This window comes from Alligator mississippiensis, chromosome 1 (genome assembly GCF_030867095.1).
Source record: "Alligator mississippiensis isolate rAllMis1 chromosome 1, rAllMis1, whole genome shotgun sequence".
NCBI lineage: Eukaryota > Metazoa > Chordata > Crocodylia > Alligatoridae > Alligator > Alligator mississippiensis.
In genome coordinates this window covers 249,509,117-249,531,042 of record NC_081824.1, presented here as the reverse complement: position 1 = coordinate 249,531,042, position 21,926 = coordinate 249,509,117, and the positions used below count along the sequence as shown (strand labels likewise).

The 21,926-nt window shown below is 49.5% G+C and overlaps 1 protein-coding gene across 4 annotated transcripts in view; it reads left to right on the top strand.

Annotated features, from left to right (window-relative positions):
* The window catches only part of LSAMP (limbic system associated membrane protein), a 1,444,497-nt gene that overhangs the window by 1,250,115 nt on the left and 172,456 nt on the right, over window positions 1-21,926 (top strand). For all 4 annotated transcript variants that reach the window (XM_019476221.2, XM_059720473.1, XM_019476222.2 and 1 more), the window contains one exon: window positions 12,846-12,971. In XM_019476221.2, coding sequence (XP_019331766.1) covers window positions 12,846-12,971 — 126 coding nt within the window. The remainder of the gene's footprint in view (window positions 1-12,845; window positions 12,972-21,926) is intronic.

The following is a 21,926-nucleotide window of genomic DNA, read 5'->3' as shown; positions in this document are numbered from 1 at the left end:
CAGGAGTGGTGGGTGGGGCCCTGTTTTTCCCTAGCACCATGGCAGTGGTACCCAGCAATGGGGAAGCGGAAGGGAGGCTATCAAGCAAATGACTATCCTGACCGGTTTCCAAGGTGCCCTTCTTGAGACCCGTGGTTAGAGTGCTCAATGGGGATTATGGGTTGCTGGGTTCCCTTCCTATGTCTGCCCCTGAGTCCTTTTGTGCCTGGGGGTGAATTACTTCCCCTTCCTGTACCTCAGATTCCTCATCTGTGATGTGGAATGTTACCCTTTTTTGGAGTGTGCTGAGGCTGAAACGTGCATGTTAGGCCTTAGCACTGTTTCATAAACTAGAGAACAGTAGCCCAGGACCAGAAGCTTGTAAGTAGAAGTGATAAGCAAGGAAAATGCCACCTCCCCAAATGACACGAGTTACTACGCTAAACCAAAACACTTCTCCGTCAGCATGGCTGTATCCACAGCAGAGTTTTGCTGGCTTAGCTAGATTAGCTAGGGCAGGGGTAGGCAACATTTTTTTGGCCAGAGTGCCAAAAAAACCCACAATGTGTACCTTGAATGGTGCTGGAGTGCCGGCATACCAGAAAAACAAAATGAGGGCAGGGGGTACATGGCAGGATGCCCTGCTTGTGCCCCTTGCCCCCCACCCAAAGCCCCTGCACCCCAGCCCTGCTCATGCCCCTGCCCCCCAGCCCTGCTGCCCCTTGCCCCCCACCCAAAGCCCCTGCCCCCCAGCCCAGGCTCCATGGCTATCAGGAGCTACCCAAAACCTGGGCCGGCTGCAAACAGCTGCTGCCTCCCAGCCCCAGCCCCAGCCCTGGGCTCCAGGGAGGCAGCAGATACTGGCGATGCTCCGTGCTGTGCTGCCCTTGCTGCCAATTCTGCAGAGCAGCGTTGGAACCTGGCACAGCAGGACACAGCGGGGGGTGCAGAAAGCTGCCTACTGCTCTGAGCTCTCCGCTGCCCTGGCCACATTTACCCTGAAGGCAGGGGCAGCAGTGAGGGAGACAACCCTGTGTGCTGCCCACGCTGCTCCCATGAACACAGGGGAAGTGTGACCTGGCAGCATGGAGCTTGCAGCAGCAGGCATGTTCCCTGTGTGGCCCCTCTGTATGCTGCCACTCCAGATCGCACACACTGTGCTCTGGAGAGCCCAAGGGGGGGCAGCAGGGCTAGGAACACAGCATGTGCAACTTGGAGTGGCAGCGCACAGAGGGGCCGCACAGGGAAGCTGCCTGCTGCTGCAAGCTCCATGCTGCCAGGACACACTTCCCCTGCGTGCATGGGTGCAGCGTGGGCAGCACACAGGGTTGTGCCCCTCACTGCTGCCCCTGCCTGCAGGGTAAGTGTGGTCAGGGCAGCAGGGAGCTCAGAGCAGTAGGCAGCTTTCTGCACCCCGCACTGTGCCCTGCCATGCCAGGTTCCAGCGCTGCTCTGCAGAAGTGGCAGCGAGGGCAGCACAGCAGGAAGCATCGCCTGTATCTGCTGCCTCGCTGGGGCTGGGGCTGGGAGATGGCTGGGGCTGGGGCCGGGGAGGCAGCATCTGTTTGCAGCCAGCCCAGGTTCTGGGTAGCTGCTGATAACCACAAAGCCGGGGCTGCTTGCAGCAGGGCTTCAATCCTCTCAGCTGCCTGCTGGGAGCAGCCCAGGCTCCGTGGCTATCAGCAGCTACCCAGAGTCTGGGCTGCCTGCAGCCAGGAGGCTACAAATAGCTGCTTCCCTCCTGCCCCTGGCCCCAGCTGTCTCCCGGCCCTGGGCTCCGGGAAAGCAGCACGTGCCAGCACTGCATCTGTTGGGGCCAGGGCTGGGGCTTGCCTGGGGAGGCAGCAGCTGTTTCTAGCCTCCTGTCTGCAGCCAGCCCTGGCTCTGGGGTAGCTGCTGTCAGCTATGGTGCCCGGGCTGCTCCCAGCAGGGCTTGCAGCGTCCCAGCCACCTGCTGGGAGCAGCCAGGGCTCCCACCAGGCAGCAGCTACCCAGAATGTCGGGAGGCTGCAAACAGCTGCTGCCTCCCCGTCTGGGCCCCAACACGTGCCGAGGAAAATGACCTCATGTGCCGGGGGTTGCCAACCCCTGAGCTAGGGCATGGTGATGTTTCACACTCCTGACATGGCTGCACCATCAGAAATTTCTGCAGTGTTGACCAGGCCCCAAGCTCCAGGCCCTCTTAGCCTGCTTGGCTTAAGGAGGTTGTGTGAGATGACATGAGCTAAGCTGGACAAAGCCAGCCAAACAAAGGAGACACTTCTTAGAGGGATGGTGAAGAAGGAAGAGATGCTATAACCTAATCTGAGCAACCCATCTGAGGAAAGTTCCCTAGTGGGACAGTGACATGTTAGGCATTTCCTGAAGGCTGATCCTCCCCTGTCTGGTTCATTAGGGAATCATTACATCTGTGCAAAGGTGTGTATCTCTCTCACCATTGACCAGCACACCCTCCACTGGGTCATCTTGCTCCCAAGCACAAGAGATCATCTACTTCCCTCCTTGGCAGCCTCTTTGGTTGCTACTGTTTTGCTGTGAGTGACAAGCTGCCCCATCACACACATTCCAGGGAGGTACTGGGGAAGGGAAGGGGGGAGCTGTTGATCTCTGAAGGGCTTTGGTTATAAGGAGAGGCAGTTTAGAGACTAATGTTGTCTATGTTTCTGTTGGTGGTTCCCCTGCTGCTCCCTTCCCCTGTACCCCCCTCTTCTCCCCATTCTTTTTGCTAATAATGGTTGTAGCAGGCTCTCTGGAAGCACAGTCATGCTTTGTGGAAACCAATCACTTTGCTTTCAGAGTAACAGTGATTGCACTGGAGGAGCTCAGCCGAGTTTTTCCCCCCCATATCTTGTTCTTTTTATTTTTTAAATGTGCATGAGTTGCAGTTCTCTGAAAGGGAGGGATTGACAGCAGTTAACTGTAGTCAGTGCAATACTAGCAGGTTCTGTGCAAGCCTCTCCAGCATGACTGCAGTGCCTCTCGCTCTTGGCTGGCAGCAATCCTCTGCTGTCCCATCCCTGGGCTCCCCACACAGCTTTGCCAGTGCCCCTCACTCCTGCATGCAGCACCCTCTGCTATTCTAGATGTGGGCTTCTCTTGCACAGAGACTCTTCGCCATGCTTAATTGCATGTGGTATTCTTTCTCTCCAGTGGTGCTTAAGCCAAGATGTTGAGCTAGTATCACGAGTGCCCTGTTGATAGGAGCCAGAGAGGAAAGGCCGTGAACCTGCATACATCTTTTTCCTCAGAGCTAATTATTTCAAAACACCCAAAATCTGTTGCTGGCATCTGTTCCACCTCTAGGGGCAAAGCAACATGTCGCTGCATGGTATAAACTTTTATGGTGACCGCTTTTCCCAGATGTGTTATTCTGCCTACTCAGCCCTGCTTCACTGCATGCAAAGTAGGACTTGGATTGTTCTGTGATATGCTCATGGTGGAAAAGAGGAAGGCACGGTCCTGTGCCAATCTAGATTTGCTTGGCAAAGGTGTCCAGCGCTCTGCGGTGGCCTCCTCACCAACTTTCTGCTCTGAAAATCCCAAAGAGGTCTTGTTTGAGACACTGGCCATGCCTTTTCAGTTCTCTAGCCACAGAAAGTGTTTGGCAGGAGTCCCCACCTTGCCATGAGAGAGCTCCCTCCAAGTTCAAGTAAGAAAAAAGCTCCTCTTCTCTCCTTGACTTGGTCCCTCAGAAAGCTGATTGTTTCTCTCCCTGTCATGGGATTCGTATATTTGTGTAGCTTTGACAATGCTCACAGCTTCAAAACAACCCAGCCTGAATTCTGTTTCGTGCCCAGCAAACATGCTAATATATGAGAGTCACTGGGAAAAGGCTAGGTGAGGGCAGGCTTAAACACCCAGAGGTCCTTGGGGCAGAGAGGCATTCTCAGTCTCCCTGCTTCCAGCCACCCCAGAACTGAGAAACTGTAATGCAAACCACGTGTGAAAATTAAGGTTAGAGTATCTCATTTTAAGACTGTCTTAAAAAGCTACATATGAAAAAGTGACAGGCGCCAAGAAAGCAAGGGGTACAAAGGAAGCCGTCGTGGGTGGTAACACCTTTGATGTTTTAACACACTGGCTTGACACCCTTGGAATTAAAAAGTTTCCAACTTTTACTTGTGTGAAATCAGCTTGTGCACTAAGATCCAGTAGCTTTTAGCACTGTGTGGCTTTGGATTCTGAACATGTCAAACCAAACCATGTTTTCAGCTCTGGGCTAGCTGTGAAATTTTTTCCCCACCCCTTCAGCCCTATCCCCAGGCTAAGACAGCAGCTGGAAGAAACCAGCAGCAATGTTCCCAGTTGGATTCCAGTATTAGCATTCCTCTCTCCCTCTCTCCACACCTCATCTGAGAAGTGGCAGCCAGATGTGACCATCTGGTTACAGCTTTCTCCTCCTGGGCATTTAGATTGCTTGGTAGGCGAGACCTATTTTTATTTCCAGGGTTTATTTTGGTGCTTAGAAAATGAAGATGAAACAATAGCTCTGGCAAAAACCAGACAGGCACAGTGCAGAATTCCTCAATACAGCTCCATGGCTGAGCCCTGTTATAAGTTTTTGAGATCCCCTGCTATACTACTCCAACTAGCTTTTGCACAGTTGTGCCAGAGCCACACTTATGACTTGTTGCTCCATCATGTGTTCCTATCTTAGGTTAGTCCAAAACAGATTTTTGTTTGTCCTATTTGTGCGGGCCGGGAGCGGTCTGAGGCCTTTGGGGGCGCGCGGCGGGCTGTGGCCAGCAGCCCTGGCACGCAGGTCGGGGAATGCAGGCCGGTGGACTAGAATTAGGCACCGACGCGTAACGGTTGATTAAAGATTATTTTACTTACACCGTAGATGGTCGCGGTGCAGGAAGGAAAACTTGCTTGAGTTGCAGTTACAGATAGGAAAGAAGAGCGGACAAGAGTTCTAACCTCGCAAACTCTAGCCCAATCCAGCTGAAAGCTCTAAAACCACGAGCCCGTCGAATCAACCGGAGAAAATAACTCGGAGAAGAGCTCTGGATACATACACACACGGAGTTTGCTAGGCTCCATGGAACAAGCGCGCAGGGAAGGGGTTCGTCGAGGGATCGCGCTCGGTGACGGGGAGAGGCTAGAGGTTGATCAGACCCCTATAGCCTTCTTAAGGCACACGCTGGGTCCGTTAGGCTCCGCAGCGCTTAGAGTTCTTCATGAGACATGAAGTCCTCCTCCTCCACGAGATGGTTGTGGAGTCCTCCAACTTGGGCGGAAACCGCTCAAGCCTCTTATACGGCTAGCAAGCCAATCGCTAGCCGCCACGTGGGAATAATTTAGAACTGGCAAATAGTGGGACACAAATTTGCATGCGGGTGGTGGGAACTCCTTTGCACCGGGGTTTTCTCTTTTCAACTGAGAAATGCACCCTGCAAAGAAAGCTCCTCATGGTGGGAAATAATTTAGCAGTGCCGAAGCACACACACACAAAATCACACCCTTGGGTTGTGACACTATTGTGTGGATAGAAAGGGGCAGCCCGTTGAGTTTAAGGTAAGGACCCAAAACATGGCATATCTGCTATATTTAATACCTCCTCCTCTTCTTCCTCCTCCTGCTCCTCCCAGTTCTTGTGTTACCTCTCTGGAGGACAAGCTTAGATCTTCTATCACCCCCCCTCCCCAAAATTTTTCCTCTTTTTTTCCTTTTTTTCATATCCTTGAAGACCTCACATTACTTTGAACCTTACAATCAGTATAGGGAGGCTGTGGTTAGGTCCTTATGAAATCTATCTGTGTCTATCCTGAATTAGCTTCAGGGGCTGAACTTTGAAAGATATTCCAAAGGGGTGGCTGTGAGGGGTGGCTTGGAAAGATATTCCAAGACCAGACCAGTCCTCCAGGGGTGGCTTTGATGCCCCCTGCCCTGCTCTGGCTCTAAGGTACTCTCCCTTTTCTCCTGCCTGCCATGTCTTGATGTTCTTACTTAGTTCTTGGAAGGGAAGCTGCCCAAGAGTCCTAGAGCAAGCTTCAGTCCTTCTTCTACTAGTGGATCACTCTCAGACCCTGCTAATCCCAACCTAGATCTCATGTTAGGTAGGCCCTCCTGGCCTGTATGTGTCTCTAGGGCACCAGTCACCTTATGGGCTATGCATGGCCTCTGACCTTCCCTATCATCATACCCGTGCCTTGCAGGTATCCCTAGTCATCACTTAGGTGGGTACTTTGCCCCAACATACCACCAGGCCATCTTAGGCCTCCACTCCTTTGTTGCAGCCTCAACCTTCCTGGCCTTTGCCTTTCTGCTTCAGCTGGTCCCTTTAGCCTAGACCCACTGCACTGGGCTTGGCTTCTTAGGCTCCAGCCCCTGTTTGGGCTCTTATCTTTGTCCCTCTTGGGCTGTGGGCTTCTGGCCCTAGTCTTGGCCCCTCTCTTGACTGGGGCTTTCTAGCCATCTCTGCCCCTCTTCGGCTGCAGGTCCTCAACCCTTGCTGTGTCTCTCACAGGTGCTGACCCCTTGGCCCTGTCTCTGTATAGCTCTCTCTACTGGTGGGCCCCCAGCCCTATATCTTGCCCCCTTGGGTTAAACTGCAGCTTGTACCCTGATCCAGCAAACTCCAGCCTTGTGTGCCTCTTTGGCACTCTAGGACCTCCTCTTACCTCTACTAGTCCTAAACTCAAGCCATAGGTTTAAACTTAAATGGAAGCATAAGCACACCAGCGATAAACCAAACGCTAAGCTCCGCTGGCTGTAACACAGCTCAGTGCCTATTGGCTCTATAACAAAATCTTCCTCATCCTGGTTCCCAGCTCCCTGCAGGCCCTCAGTCCCTTGTTTGCAGCTCTCAGGGATAACAGGATCCCAGCCAGTTGTCCAGCTACAGCCCACTCCCCAAAGAGCTCTTTCCTCTGCAACCTGCAGAGTCAGACTGACTGCCCTGGCTCAGTCCCTGAGCTTATATGCCTCTTGGGCCCTCTCCTTTCTGATCAGGTGACTCCCCCAGTTACCCAACCTTGTTTTCTAATTAGACTGGCTATCTGGCTTCCAGTGCAGCCTACTGCTGCTGGTCTAACTACTGCAGCAGGGCCCCTGCTTCCCCAGGCAAGGCTTTGCCCTGCTGGACTATTGCAGAGTAACGAGCTCTGCAAGAAGCATTTCTAGCCTCTGTCTTTCCCCCTGGCTGACCAGTTTCCTTCTGATTAGCTCAGCCTGCTACTCTTTATGTCCTCAAGTAACAGGAACCTTCTGGCTCTGTTACAGTCCCCCACTCACCTCTCCAGGTTGAAGTCCATCGATCAGTGTCCTCTTTAGCATGGTCTGGTCAGTCAGAGATCTTAAACTCTGACCCCAGTGGGATTATGTACCTGTCTGATAGCACTAGCCTCACACCCCTATCCTCCTTTTAATGAGAGTAGCAAGTTATATTTCTAAAACTGAACTGCCACTTCTCTCCCTGCCTGCAGCTGGGCTAATTTGAACAATGATTCTGTCACATCTTTGAAGCTAATCAAAAACCCTCCCCAATTCAGCGCATTGAAGAGAATCATTCAGTATGCTGTGTTCTTCCTCCTGAGTCAATGCGAGGTCACGTGCTAGAGGGGCCAAGAGGCATATAACCAAGGCCTCAACTGTGTTCACTCATGACATTTTTTCCCCCCAGTGACATCAGGATAAGAGGTCCTGCATCCCACCTCATTTCCAAATGGGGTAGTTGTTTTCTGGCTCCCTACAAGTCTTCTTCTTGGTGTCAGTGGTGTAGTTGTGGGTAGTTCTAGTTTTGCACTGCTAGGCAGCTGTAGTGCTACATCCCAGATGGAGTTGCTAGGAAGAGGAGGATGAAATGGGTCTCTACCTAATCCATCATTTTGGAATGCTAGGTTTCATGTACTCCACAGCACAGTGGGGCCAAGTTCTGTAGTGGTGGTCCCTCAGTGCCGTGGCAGTAACCCCTCCGTTCCCCAACCACAAAAATGCAGTCTGCCCCAGGGCACTACTCCTCTTCCCTCCCCCCTGCCCCAGCACAAAACTGTGGGCCATAGCTGGATATACTCATGCGATGTAAAATTGCTTAGGGATTTATTTTTGATAACGTGGGTCCTTTGTAGGCAACCTGACTTGCTTTCCCCCAAGCCTTGGCTCCAGGTTGTTGACTAGGTGGTACAGCTCAGGTATCCCCTTTCTTCTCCACATGTTCTAGGGGAGGGGACAGCTATTTGAAGACACCTCATCTCCCTGGATCTTCTGCCCCAGGCTGCTTTGCTGTTCTCCAGAAAGCTATTTCCATCAGCCTGCAGTCCTAACTACCCAGCTTCTTGGCTTCCTCCCTACATGCTGCTCAAGTTGGCTCCAGAGAAAAAAATGCTGAAAGCAAGCACAGCAGTCCCAATAACTCCCTTTGTGGTGAATGCTGCAGAGCAGTAGGCAGATCCTAGCAGGGTAGGGAGGCAAGAGAAAAATATAAGTACTATACTCAGTCAGACCAATGGTCCATCTAACCCAGTTTCTGTCTCCAACTTAGGTAGAAGTGGATGCTATGGAGGGAGAGCACTGAACCAGATATCTCTAGTGTGATCTGTCCCCTATTCAATACCCTTCCTGGCATCCACCATAATTGGTTTAGAGATGCCAGAGGGAACATCTCCAACTATTCTGTTCAATAGCTACTATCATCCATGGATTTGTGTAGTCCCTCCTTGAACATTGCTATGCTATCTGCCTCCACCACCTCCTGTGGTAATGAAGTGGTGCATGTCTGACCACAGCAAGCTGCCATATTCTGTGGCCAATAGATGCTGAGGGTCTCCAAAATGTAGCTTTCAGAACTATTTTTTCCAGCTACTAGCAGGCTCAGGTATGCATTATGCTCTAGGCTTTTTACTTGACTCGTGGTGCAGTTGATCACTGCTCAGATTTTAGGTTCAAATTATGCATGGAATGGTAATTCTGTGACTTTGAAATTCTTGAAAACAGGGGGTCCTGTCTGTATAGGTAAATGCACTATTATTTGCCCCCTTAAAATGCCCCTGACTGCATTGAGATTTCATTTCTGTGCTTGCACCTCCTTCGACTTCAGCTGAGAGCTCACGCATGATTGAGAGCAGCCTTCATTTTTACTGTAATCCTATCTAACAATGCTACCCTTGGTGCAGAGCACTTCAGGAGAGCACCAGAAAGGTTATGACAAGAGAACACCAAAAAAAAAAGTCTTTTAGACACCAGCCTGGTGCAGAAAGGAGGTGCTGTGCTGTCTGTTCAGCTTGACCTGACTCCAAAACACTGGCCATGAGTTTGGTGCCTAGAGAATGGAAATGGAGGCATCATGGCCTGTTCTTAAGAATGTGGTAGGACCAGGTGGGAGTGAGCTGCCCCTTCTGGAGAGCCTTCCCTCCTCCTTGTCCAAAGCTGCCTCCAAATGCCCATCCATTCCTGCTGCCAGTGATGGGGGTGGGGAGCGTCTGTCTGTTTACTCTGTGGTAAGCAAAGCAGAAAATGATCTTGTTTCATTCCTCACTACACACAAATTCTGAAGCTGAGAATGAAAAAAAAAATTAGATGATTCCTTTTTACCAAACTCCCCCGTATCCTCTTGAGTATGAAGCAGGGATGTGAGACATTAATGTGAGAAAGGAAAAATTGGAACAGCCTGTACTGCCTCAGGGGAAACCTTAGAGGCCTAAGCAGCAGATACTAAATACCTGGAGTCACACATTCAAATCCCAACAGGGTCATCTCAGCCCTTCAGATTTCATCAGTGGATGATTTAAACTACCTCTTTGGAGGATCTTTAGGAATCTCCTGAAGCTAAGTCCTAGTCCTGTCAACCTTTAGAGACCTTAATGATGCCATGACAACTTATAAGGGTGTAGTTACCTGTTATACTTAGGTCATACTAAGAGCACTTAAAATGTAAGCATTCCCATTAGGCCTGTGCGAAGTGGCTAGCATTCGCTTCGGATTCAGCTGATTCAGGGGGCAGTGATTCAATTTGGTGATCTGAATCACTGTCCTGAATCGATTCAGCCAAATCTGATTCAGAGATTCAGCTGCCGCTGAATCAGCCGAATCTCTGAATTGGCCCCATCCTCTGCCCACTCTCTCAGCCCTGTCAATGGCTGCCCCGCCTGGCCCCAGGTCTTTGAAAAAAAAGCCCAGTACTCACCAGCTACTGCCAGGCAGGGGCATGATCCCTGCTGCCCCCCACTGCCCCATGCTGCATGGGGGGCTTGGCCCCAGGGCTTTTGAATTTTTTAATTTTTTTTTTTAATTTTTTTTAAGAGCCAGGAGCTGGGGCGGGCAGGGCAGCCATGGTGGGGCTGGGAGAGCAGGTGGGGGTTGGGGGGCACTCAGGGGGGCTGGGGGAGCAGGCAGGGGATGGGGCCTGGTGGGGGTCCCCCCATGGCCCCTTCCCCACTCCTCCAGCCCCCCCTCCTCTGCCCCCTATTTATTAGCATGGAGTCCAGGTCCCGCTCCCTGTGGCAGCAGGAGGGGACTGCCTGAATCTCCAAAGCTCTCTGAATCTTTTTTAATTAATTCGGAGAGCTTCAAATCGATTCAGACCTTTTAATTGGTCTCCTCATTCGATTCAAATTCAGAGATTCGGCCTCCGAATCAGGCCGAATCAACTCCAAATCGAATCAGCACCCGAAGCGTCGCACAGCCATAATTCTTATGTTTACTCATGCTAAGTGCGCTCTGAGAGTCTCAAAGTTATGCCACTTCAGGAGAGGGTTAACTGCACCTGGCAACCTAGTTTGTGTTAGGGTAACTTCATTCTACTCTACAGAGATAAAATGAGGAATTCGCAGGCCTCCAGCATCCCAGGTTGCATCGCTCCCAGCCTTCTCCCTCCCCCAACCCAGAGCAGGGATAGAGTCCAGGTGTCCTGGCTCCTAGCCATGCCTCTGCTTTTCAGTCCTCAAGTGACAAGTCAGAACTGTGCAGGCAAGAAATGGTGTTAAGTCTTAACATGCAACTACTCACAGTATGTTCTGACTTTAAACACGGCTTTAACATTCCAGAGATGTAGTGTGGTCTAAGTGAAACATGTAACTTCACCCAAGAGACAAGGGCTTTCCTCCATGGACTTAGCTAAACCTGTCTTATTTTTCCCCACTACCCCTATCCTAGGTTGCACACTCCTATCTAATCGTGGCTATTACTTACTTTTGCAGACAGCTCATTGAGTCCTTCTGGGTGAAAGATGCTGTGGAAGTTCAATGATTGCTACTAACTCTAATCCTCTGTAAGGGAGAGGTTGTTTGGTTTTTTTAAGGTAGGTAGGTAGCTCCCTTCTCTGGTTCCTGTGCTCAGGTTTCAGTCCAGCTGCTTTGGTCAGCAATGAAACAAGTTCATTTAGTGTCAAGTTCATCTTGAGTAGTTGTTTACAGCACCAATAAAGCAGTCTCTGGTTTAGCAGCATGGATTGTCTCTGCTCAGGGGATGTAACAATAATTAATACATGGTCTGGGCCTGTGCCCAGAGTGTGCTAGGAAATGTGTGCAGTGCCTCTGGGCTCTACAGACGCAATCAGAGCTGCAAAGGGCCCAGCTGGGATGTTTTGAATGCAGAAATGAGTCTGAAGGGCTGTGACTTGCAGAGCTGTACCCTTGCTTTAGTGCTGCTGTGGGCCAGCCATGTGTGTTGCTCACAAGTTCCCTTTGAATGCCCATCCCTTACTGAACATGGAGTAACACAGCAGCCTGCTAAAGGCTTGAGACTGGGGGAGATAGGGACTGTGGTGCAAAGCTATTTGCATCAGCAGGTGCTTGTGGCCCATGGGGGAGATCTGACTCCTAATGGAATAGTAGGAAAAGCAGCAGGCAGGAGGCTGTGGTGGTAAACTGTCTTTTCTGCCCATCCTTCCTCACACCTGGGGTTCTTGCATGTTTCTCACTGCTGTCTTCCTCCTCAGTGCCCTCCTCCACCATACATACTTTCTACTCATTTAGTATGCTTACATCCAGGCAAGTCCTGTGGTTTTTACAGCCTGCACCTGTTTTTTAACCCATCAGTACCATTTGCTCACCATTGGATTTTAGCTCTTGGGTATTAAAGGAACTAGATAAGGCAATATCCTAAGTTAATGCAAAATACTTCTTGAGGCATTGGGCCCCACTGGGTTCTTCTCTGTGCTTTCCAGTTTCCCTCTAGCAGTGCCTGTTTCTCCTCTTTGTTTCTCTTTCCCTCCCACCCCCATGCTTCTCATCAGTCAAGCCCCCAAACTATCTTCTGTATCAGACCCCGCCTCTCCCTTTCAGACCTCCCTCAAGCTATCTCCTGCATAAGACCTCTCTCCTGCATTTGGTGCTCCAGGTGGCCATCCCTTCTTTCAAATCCCAGTTTTAAACCCATCTGTTCAATGAATCCCACCAGCAATGGCCTCCCATTGTAAGCCAGAAATGCTGCCCCTGTCATACTACACAAAAATTAGGAAGCCCACAAACAAACATTCCCTGGAAAATCTCCTGTCTTACATGACTACTCTAAAGAAGGCTCCTAAGATTACCGGATCGAATTCTGCTCTTATTCACCTCCAATAAGAAGTTTATTTTTGTCAGTGCCTCAGAACGATGGCTCGGGTCCATTCTGTGCTTTTGGAGAGGAATGACTTCTAGCTCACTTAGGGGACTTTGTGCCTGAATTGTTTTGTGTGGTTATTCAGACTGCACATTTCTTAGAAAAGGCCTGTAACTTGTCCCCTGTGTTTAGGGTTCTGCTGGGCTTTAAAGAATAATCGGGGTGGGATGTGGTGATTGTTATTATATTGTATATATCTAAAATAATTAGCACTGCCTGTGTAAGGGGTCAGTGGCTAACTCTAGTTGACTGTGCTGCATATGAGGCAGGCTCCTTGTCCCTCAGACCTCTAGATAACAAGGTCCAACCACCTTTTGTCTTCACAGTTCCACCAAAGATCTCCAACATCTCCTCGGATATCACCGTGAATGAGGGCAGCAATGTGACCCTGGTGTGCATGGCAAATGGGAGACCTGAGCCTGTCATCACCTGGAGACACCTCACCCCAACAGGTAAGTGGCCCAGGAAGGTAACTTGCAACCCTTGCATTGCTCCCCTCCATAGCAGGCAGAGGATATATCAACAACACCTCAAACAGCTGCAACAAAGGGGTAAGTTCACATGATGAGTAATGTCAGAAAGCCCTTGAAATGCACTAAAATTCTACTTTTAGTCTGTAAAAGGGGGGAAGCCAGATTGGCTCAGAGAACTGACTATTCTCTAACTCTTTAAATGATGTCTGTTGGAGCAGCATACTCTTGACCCTGTAGTTGCATTTAGTTGCTATCTTCATCTAACAGCTATATTTCCTACTGCTGGCAATGTGCCCCATCAGAGCAAAGGAAACACATCTCCATTTAAAAACTCTTCTGTTTAAATAAGCCCATGAAAACCCTTTGAAACTTGCTGAATCCCCTTCCAACCTTTTTTCTTTGAAGGAGGAGGCAGGTGGCAATGTGACTGACTGAATATGACTCCCTGCATTTGTAGGCACCAGCTCTCTGCCCACGTTAGTGGGGGAAGAAGGTATTTTCTCCAGGTTTAAAGACAGCAGAGCTGGACAGGGTGTAGGACACAGTGAGTGTGAAATCACCCAGCCTGCTCAGTAACTAATTGCTCCTTTGACTCCACAGAACTTGGCAGCCTTAAAAAGAGAATAGTCCTGTCATTAGCCTGACCCTACAGGGCAGGTAGCTAAGAAAACATTGAAGCATCCTGACAAGCCATTCCTTAAAGATTTATCAGTGGAAGGTGAAGTAGGATCCATTTTACTGTTCTTCCTCCTTGTGCTTCTTCTTTGAGGAGAGGGGGACTTCTTTCCTGGTCTTATTTATGGTCAGCTGTGTCCATTTAGATGAAGAGGGAAACTCCTATTGGAGCAGGAGGAGCAGGAGCAGGCCCCAGATGTGGGATTTTAAGCAATATGTTGTGCTGTTTACAGATATGGTAGCAAAGTGGTGAAAGCATCTTGCGACCTGAGGCCAGAGTTCGAACTTTGCTCTAGACCCTTGCCAAGGCTGCCCTAGCTGACCCACATGTGTGTACCTGGTCATTGGAGCTGGGGAGGCAAAAGTGGCCAGATGTGACACTGGCTGCATCAATGCTTTGTGTGCCACTGGTTCCAGCAGCTGGTTCCTTTTAGCCATGCTGGCCCAACAGTCTCATAGTTTCATACTAGCTAGGGTCAGGAGGGACCTGAACAGATCATCTAGCCTGACCCCCTGCCACAGGCAGGAATGAATGCCGGGTTCACAAGACCCCAGACAGGTGATCATCCAACCTCCTCTTGAATTTGCCCAAGCTAGGGGCGAGGACCACTTCCTGGTGAAGTTGGTTCCAGATTTTGGCATTCCTAACTGTAAAATATTGCCTTCTGATCTCTAACTTAAACCTATTCTCCATCAGCTTATGACCATTGTTCCTTGTCACCCCAGGTGGTGCTGGGGAGAAAAGGGCTCTACCTATTTGCTGTTGATCTCCCCTGATGAGTTTGTAGGCAGCCACCAGGTCCCCCTCAGCCCCCTCTTGCCAAGGCTGGACAGGTTCAGGTCCCTCAGTCTCTCCTCATAGGGCCTGTCCTGCTGCCCTCTCACAAAGCAGGTGGCCCTCCTCTGAACTCTCTCCAGGCTGGCCACATCCCTTTTGAAGTGTGGCGCCCAGTACTGGACGCAGTACTCCAACTGCGGTCTGACCAAAGTCGCATAGAGGGGGAGTATCTCCTCTCTGGACCGGCTTGAGATGCACCTTTGGATGCATGACAAGGTGTGGCTGGCCTTGCTGGCTGCAGTCTGGCATTGGCGGCTCATGTTCATCTTGGGGTCACTAATGCTGTGTATGCTGTGGATTCCTTCTCCCAAGGTGCAGCACCCTGCATTTGTCTATGTTGAACCTCATCCTGTTCTCATCTGCCCACTTTTGTAGTCTGTCTAAATCTAGTTGCAGCCTCTCTCTCCCTTCAAGTGTGTCCACCTCGCCCTACATCTTAGTGTCATCAGCAAACTTGGACAGTGTGCTTTCCACCCCCTCGTCCAAGTCGCTGATGAAGATGTTAAACAGTGCAGGCCTGAGGACCAAGCCCTGGGGTACCCCGCTGCTCACATCCCGCCAGGTTGAGTACAACCCATCCACCACTATTCTCTGGGTGCGCCCCATCAGCCAGTTTTTTACCCATCCAACTGTGCAGGCATCAATGCCACAGTCACTTAATTTATTGATGCAGGTTTGAATGCAGTCCTGCAGGTTTGAATAGGCCTTTGGCCTTGACTGTGAAATTATTGGAAAAGGGATAGAAGAGGTCTCATGACTGCCAGTGAAGAAACTTGCTCCAGGTAAAAAATACTGTGAAACGAATCATCTACTATAAGTCAGTGGCCAGGAAAATAGGCATGGTGTGAAGCAGGGAAAGAGGGAGATGGAGACAGAAAAAGAAGGATGGGGAGACATAGAGAAGTTAAGAATTGGACTCTGTCCAGATGCTATGACTTGGGGAGCTATTTAGATTCTGCTCCAGACTTCCTGTCTAGGCTCTGTGGGCTGAGCCAAAATGCTCCAGAGCTAAACCACTTTAGGATGTTTGAAACCCAGATCTATATTTTGTGGCTTTGGCACATCACTTGCAGAAGCAGAAGGAGAAAGAAAGCAAAGCACTGCCAGGAAAAGATGGAGGAGGAACAGAACCCCAGAGAATGAGAGATAATGTGATTTATTTCCAGTATTATTATGTTTCTGGCCTTTCTCTTCTGTTATTGTCAATATTGAGTATGGATGTGCCACAGATGTGTGAGGAAAATATGACCTATTTTTTTTCTTTTAATTAAGTTATGTATTTACAATCTGCTAACTTCTGAGGGGCCATTTCACTGCAAGATGCAATTCTGATTAAACATTTGATCTTCCTGCTGTATCAGATGTTCAGTCTGCACTTCCATCTAATTCTTTCTCTTTGTATTCAAGTGGGAGCCATATTTGAGCATTGCCCAGTGTTGGTTGAGTTAAGGGAGCCACATAGCTATTTAGTTCTCAAGAAGATTTAATCCAAGAGTTCCCAGGTTTGAGGTATACCACATATAACCTTCAGCACACTGGGAAAAAGATCATTTTCCTGGTTCATCACCTCACTGTGTTATCCTTCTCTCTACTGACTCCCCCTCCTCCACCATGTCAAACACGGGCAACGTATCTTTCCTTTTTAAGTCCCTTCACGGGGTTTCCCCACCCCACCTCCCCTCTCCAAGACACAAATGAAATATTGACTTCTGCCTCTGCTCTGCTAGGAATACCATCTTTCCTTGCCCATTGTATAAACCTCCTAGCACAGAACTTCATGCTTTGTTTCATGTTTTCCACTGTGAATAGAAGTAGTTCCCTGGAGATAATCCCAAAGTGCTCTCATTACCCTTCTTCATCTTCCTCCTTAAAACCCTCCTCTACCTTGAATCCTTGACACTGGTAGAGCTGTGACTGCTGGTCACCTTATTAGTCAATATTGTCTCATTGTTCCCTTGTGCTCTCTACCTGCCCATCTCTGTCTTTCTGCTGCCTCTGGTCTTGTATTTATTTTGGAATGTCCCAAGGGCAGCGATCCCCTTTTTAGTTATTAATTTATATGGTGCCTAGCCCAGTTGGGCCAGGATCTCTAAATAGGGTCCCTAGCCCTCAAGACAAATAGTGGTTAGAATTTAATTGATCCTTCCAGTCCATCAAGGAGTTTTCACATTTACATCAGATGGCCTGTCCGGCTAGCATAGATCTGGGTCTCTTTCTTTTCCATAGTTAATAAGGTATGTGGTTCTTGTCAAATGGATCCTAAGAGATTTGGTTTTAAAAACTTCACATTATTATGCATTAAAAAGTCATTATAGGTAGTTTTAAAGGTTTCTATATATATTGGGTATCTATCCCTCTCCTTATGGAGCTGAATTTTAATGATGACTAAACTATCTGGTTTCACAAAGGGAGGGTTATAGAAAGTTGTATCAATATGTTTTAAATTTCTGGAATGTTTCTAAAGTAGTTGTTCTGTATCATGTGGCATATAAAGAACATGCAAGCCAGGGGCATGCCATAAAAGTGTTATGACCATCCATGTTCCTTGCCACAAGGATTGTAAGACTTATGTCACAGCAAAAAAACCCTGTTTTTGGGTGCCATGTGTCTGGACCAAGGGTCGGTCTAAGGCTATGGCCAGTAGCCCCGTCCGTCAGGTGGGGTTTTTCCACGACGGAGTAAAGTTAGGCACGGAAGCGTATTGGTTTTATAAAGAAAGCTTTACTTACACTTCCGATGGTCACAGTGCAGGGAGGAAACTTGCTTGAGTTGCAGTTGCACACAAACAAACACAAGTGAGATCTCTTCCGAACCGCACTGAACCAAGATGAGTCGTCGATATACGACTCCACGAGCGCTTCACACGGGGGATACGTCAAATTTCCACTATGACAGGGAGTGGCTAAAAGCTGATCAGGCCTCTCTGTCCTCCTCCAATACACACATGGAGTTTGCTAGGCTCTACAGTGCGCTCAGAGTTCCCCACGAGATGGTTGTGGAGTCCTCCAACTTGGGCGGAAACTGCTCTAACCTTTTGTATGGCTAGCGAGCCAATTGCTAGCCGCCACGTAGCAATAATTTAGAATTGACCAATAGTGGGACACTAATTTACATACGTGTGGCGGGAACTCTTCGCACCGGGGATTTCTCTCTGCAGCTGAGAAATCCACCGTGCAAAGAAAGCTCCATGTGGCGGGAAAATTCCAATGTGCCAAGGCACTAAAAATCATTGGGTTATGACACCATGTAAGAGGAAGCCAGGGCCTGGAAGACCCGAGGAAGGGCTTCTCTGACTCCATGGAAGGCTGGGGGCAGTGTGGAAAGCTGTATGATGTCCTGGTGCTGGTTTCTGAGGCATATGAGCTGAGCTGCTGGATCTGGGGCCAGTGAGTGAAAGTTCTCCCCCCACATCCCTATCCACAAAACACTCAAATTGTGCATGTGGAAGACCTACTTTCAGGCTAGTAATGTTTTATATGGCGATTCATCTTCCTGCAGCTGCATACTGCACAGGTAGTGGGGACAAGCCTGGTGAGCGCAACAGGGATTTTACTGATATCCCAAATAGTGGAACGTGTCCTACTGTTGAGAAGTCCTGTGCTGATGTTCATAGTGTTATGCCTGGTCACTTGGCTGCTTTATTTATAGCAGCATTCAGGCCTCCTAGTGGCAGAAATATTACTACCTTCTAGCGTTCTTAGAACTCCAGGAGATATGATTTTAGAGTCTTACATCTCACAAGAAGGCTGGCCGAGAAACAGATGCTTGATAATTGCTGGGAAGAGAGATCTCCCTCAAGAAAATGCTCCTGTTTCCTGCACTGTCAAGGCAAACCTTAAAAAACTCCCAGTATACTATCCATCCTGGAACTCAGATTAATGTAGGTTTCTCATCCTTTTATTTGATCTAGACAGCTTTGGCAGACTCTTGTCTTCTGAATAGGGGTTGGTTGGGCACCTGCTATGGTGACATTAGAAACAGCCCTAGCAAAAGAAGTAGATCAGTGAGCTTGAGTGCAGGAGAGCTGAACAAGAGCTGACCGACCGATGAAATTTAGGACATGGCTCCATTGTGAATTATGCAGATTCAGAGCCAAAGGAATTATCTTCTACCTGTTAGACACATAAATGGGCTTAGGTGCCTAAGTACCATCCTATTCCGCCCTGCTCATGTCCCTAACAACCTGTTAATACAGAAAAGATTGGTGGATCCTCCTCCTCACTGCTTTTTTGTGAGTCAGTCTTAAGGGTCTGATGGTGCATTTCAAAGTGGATGAATTAGTGAATTTCGGGGGATTGAACAGAGTGGAATAGAGTTGCACTTAAGTGCCTAAGTCCACGTAGATGCCTAACAGATAGACCAGTATCTAGCCCTATATCTCTGAGGACAGACTTACCTTTACACTTATTGCCCAAAGAAAAGGTATCAAAAGCAAGGTTAAAACAGGCCAGTCTTTCATCCTGCTCAGTTCTGGTGCCCTTTGGCTAATTGTCAGGGCAAGGTATTGGTCCTTTGGCCAATTTTCAGGGCAAGGTATTGGTAATACCTTGGTTAATGAAGGAGATGCATTCCATGATGTCACTTTGTTGTCAGAAACTTCATTACCAGAGGTAGAAATAACATAGGAGGCATAAAGATGCATTCCAGGACTTCAGAGAAGGAGCAGGGTACAGTAGGAAAATATCATTAAATACTCACAAAGATAAGTGATAAATACTCACAAAGATACCCAGCTGCCAGGACTATGGACCCAGGTTCGCAGCCCCCTGCCCCCACTCCCCCCTGCTACAGGCTCAGACAGGGTGGCTCCCCGCCACTGAACATGCTTCTAGCGGGGTAGAGGGGACTCATGCCACCCAGATCTGTACGCGGGACAGGTGCAGGCTGTGGGCTCAGGCTCCTGCCCTGCTTCCCTCCCCCAAGGCCTCCACAGCCCAGCGGGTATGACCTGCTGTGACAGGGAGCAGCTGGGCTGTGGGGATCTCTTCACTGCTGTGAGCTCCACGCTGCCTTGTGTGTGCCACTGCTTTGAGGGGCGCAACCCCAAGCTGCTGCTCTCACTGGAGTCCCACGCACAGGAGGTGCATTGCCAGGGCAGTGCAGAGTGAGCAGGAGTGAGCAGCTTCGCCGTGCAGCTTAGCTGCTCCCTGCCATGCTGGGTGGTGCCTGCTGGGCTGCAGAGACCCTGGGGGAAGGAATCAGGATGGCAGGGAACAGCAGGCCTGCACAAAGAAGCTGTTCATCGCTGTGAGCTCCGCGCTGCCCTGACATGCCTCCTGCACATGGGGCTACAGTGAGAGCAGCAGCGCAGTGTTGCACCCCTCAAAGCAGCAGCACATGCAAGGGGTGCATTGCCAGAGTAGCGCAGAGCTCGCAGTAGCAAAGAGATCCTCATGCAGCCCCGCTGTTCCCTGCCATGCGGGGTCATGCCCGCCAGGTTGCAGAGGCCCTGGGGGGGGAAGCAGGACAGGATCCTGAGCCTGCAGTCTGTGCCTGCCCCACATACAGATCTGGGGGGGGGGCGGGTCCCCCCTGAACCCCTGGAATGTGCGTGGCAGTGGGGAGCCAACTCTTCCCCTCTCCCGTGGCCCTGTCCTGCTACCACACATTGCAGCCCTGGGACCCAAGCCCCATGCACGGCCCAGCTGGGCAGCATCCCCAGCTCTGCCCAGCTCCCTCCCTCGCTTCCTACAGGGCCTGCAATCCCCTTCTCCCCTCCACATACCTGCTAGAGCTGCTCTGCAGGCTGCCTGGGGCCATGTGCATGTACATGCATGTGGTGCCCCCATCTCACCACCTTCTCCCGCTCCTGCCCAGCTCCTTGCAGACTGGAACTCTGCCAGCCTGCAAGGAGCTCATTACAAACTTGCAAAATTCATGCGTTTCTCTAGTAGAACAAGAAACCCACGTTTGCCTCGAAAATGTTTTTAATTTTTTTGCAAAAAAAGGCTGACTTTATTATAAAGGAACTTCGTTCCCAGAGGATTCGTTAACCAAGGTATTACTGCACTAAAGCACAGTGCAGTAACTGCCTGTACTGTGCTGTGCACATGGTGCATGATTAGTTTTAGCCGCTACTTTGCCATAGCGGCATGCTAAAATGGAGGTGTGTGCCGCTAGGGCAAAGTAGCTGCCAGTGACATGTAAATTAATTTGGTCGCTACAGTGACTTAGTACATCACTACGGCAATGTAGCAGGACGTGTAGACATTCCCACAGAGTCACACAGAAGTAAAATTCTCACTGGATCAGTTAAATGGCACTTCTTTCCTCCTCCTTCCCCCTGCTGTCCAGACACATCAGAGATTTTTCTCACGTCAGCTGCCAGTTGCCAAGCCTAGAAGCCACCTATAGGAAGGCCCCTTCCATTCCTCCATGAGGTTGCTTAACTGCGGCTGTAGCTGTCGACTGTAAGTGCTGAAGCCTGAGGAAAGGGGAGGTAAGGGAGAAAGAATACTTAAATAATTTAGATGGCAAATATCAATGTAAATCAGCTTTAATTCTTGGAGGTGTTTTGGTAATGAAAGCTGAGATGTCATTCCTCAAGATGACACAAGTCCCTGATTCCTTCTCTATTACCACTCCATTGCTCTCTGGGTGGCTGAGTTTGGAAGAAACAGGTGAGCTGGTAGAAAGACAGTAATTCCAATTCCCCAGCAGAACAATTTTCCTTGTTATCCTCCAGGCTAATATGGCATAAAGTCAGGACATCCTGCCTATCTAGTTATGGATACTAGAGTTCCAAAAGACAGACAATGTCTACTTAGGGAGCTGTTTCTTCAGCTCAGATAGTAATGATAGAGCTTTCAGTTGTGCATGGAAGGGTTCCAATCCCATCACCCATCAAACTTCTCCCTTGCAGTTTAATTTCTGTTTGTATGGCTCCTGGTTCACCAGTAAGGCATCAAGCCTCCTCTCCAGCATTTTACCAGACCTCTTGCTCTGTGATTTTAACCAGTGGTAATGAGGTGGTAGCCATTGAGGTGGGGGTTGAGGGAAACTGCCTTTTTGCTTAGAGTGGAGATTTCCTCTCTGGTGTGGATATATTAAGCATTCCATAGTCAGTGCAAGGAGTATTTCCCTGGTGTTTCTCAGCTGCCTTACTGATGAAAGAGCGAAGAGATGTAGTGGCTGCCTGTCCTTGTGTAAAGACATATTATAGAAAGGGCTGGCCCCAAAGAGCTGTCAATCTGTGTAAATGACAGACTTCACTAATGCAACCATGGCCCTCTGGAGTCTCCCAGAAAACACTGCTTCTGGGAACACACAAGAATGGTGGGATAGATATCCACTGGGTGGGTCTACGTGTACCCCTGACTTCAAGTCAGTACTGCACAGTCATTTAGTACTTGCTTTAGCAGTTGGTACTGCACAGGCTCAGTGGCACATGAGTTGTTTTTGACCCTGCTGCACAGTAGCAA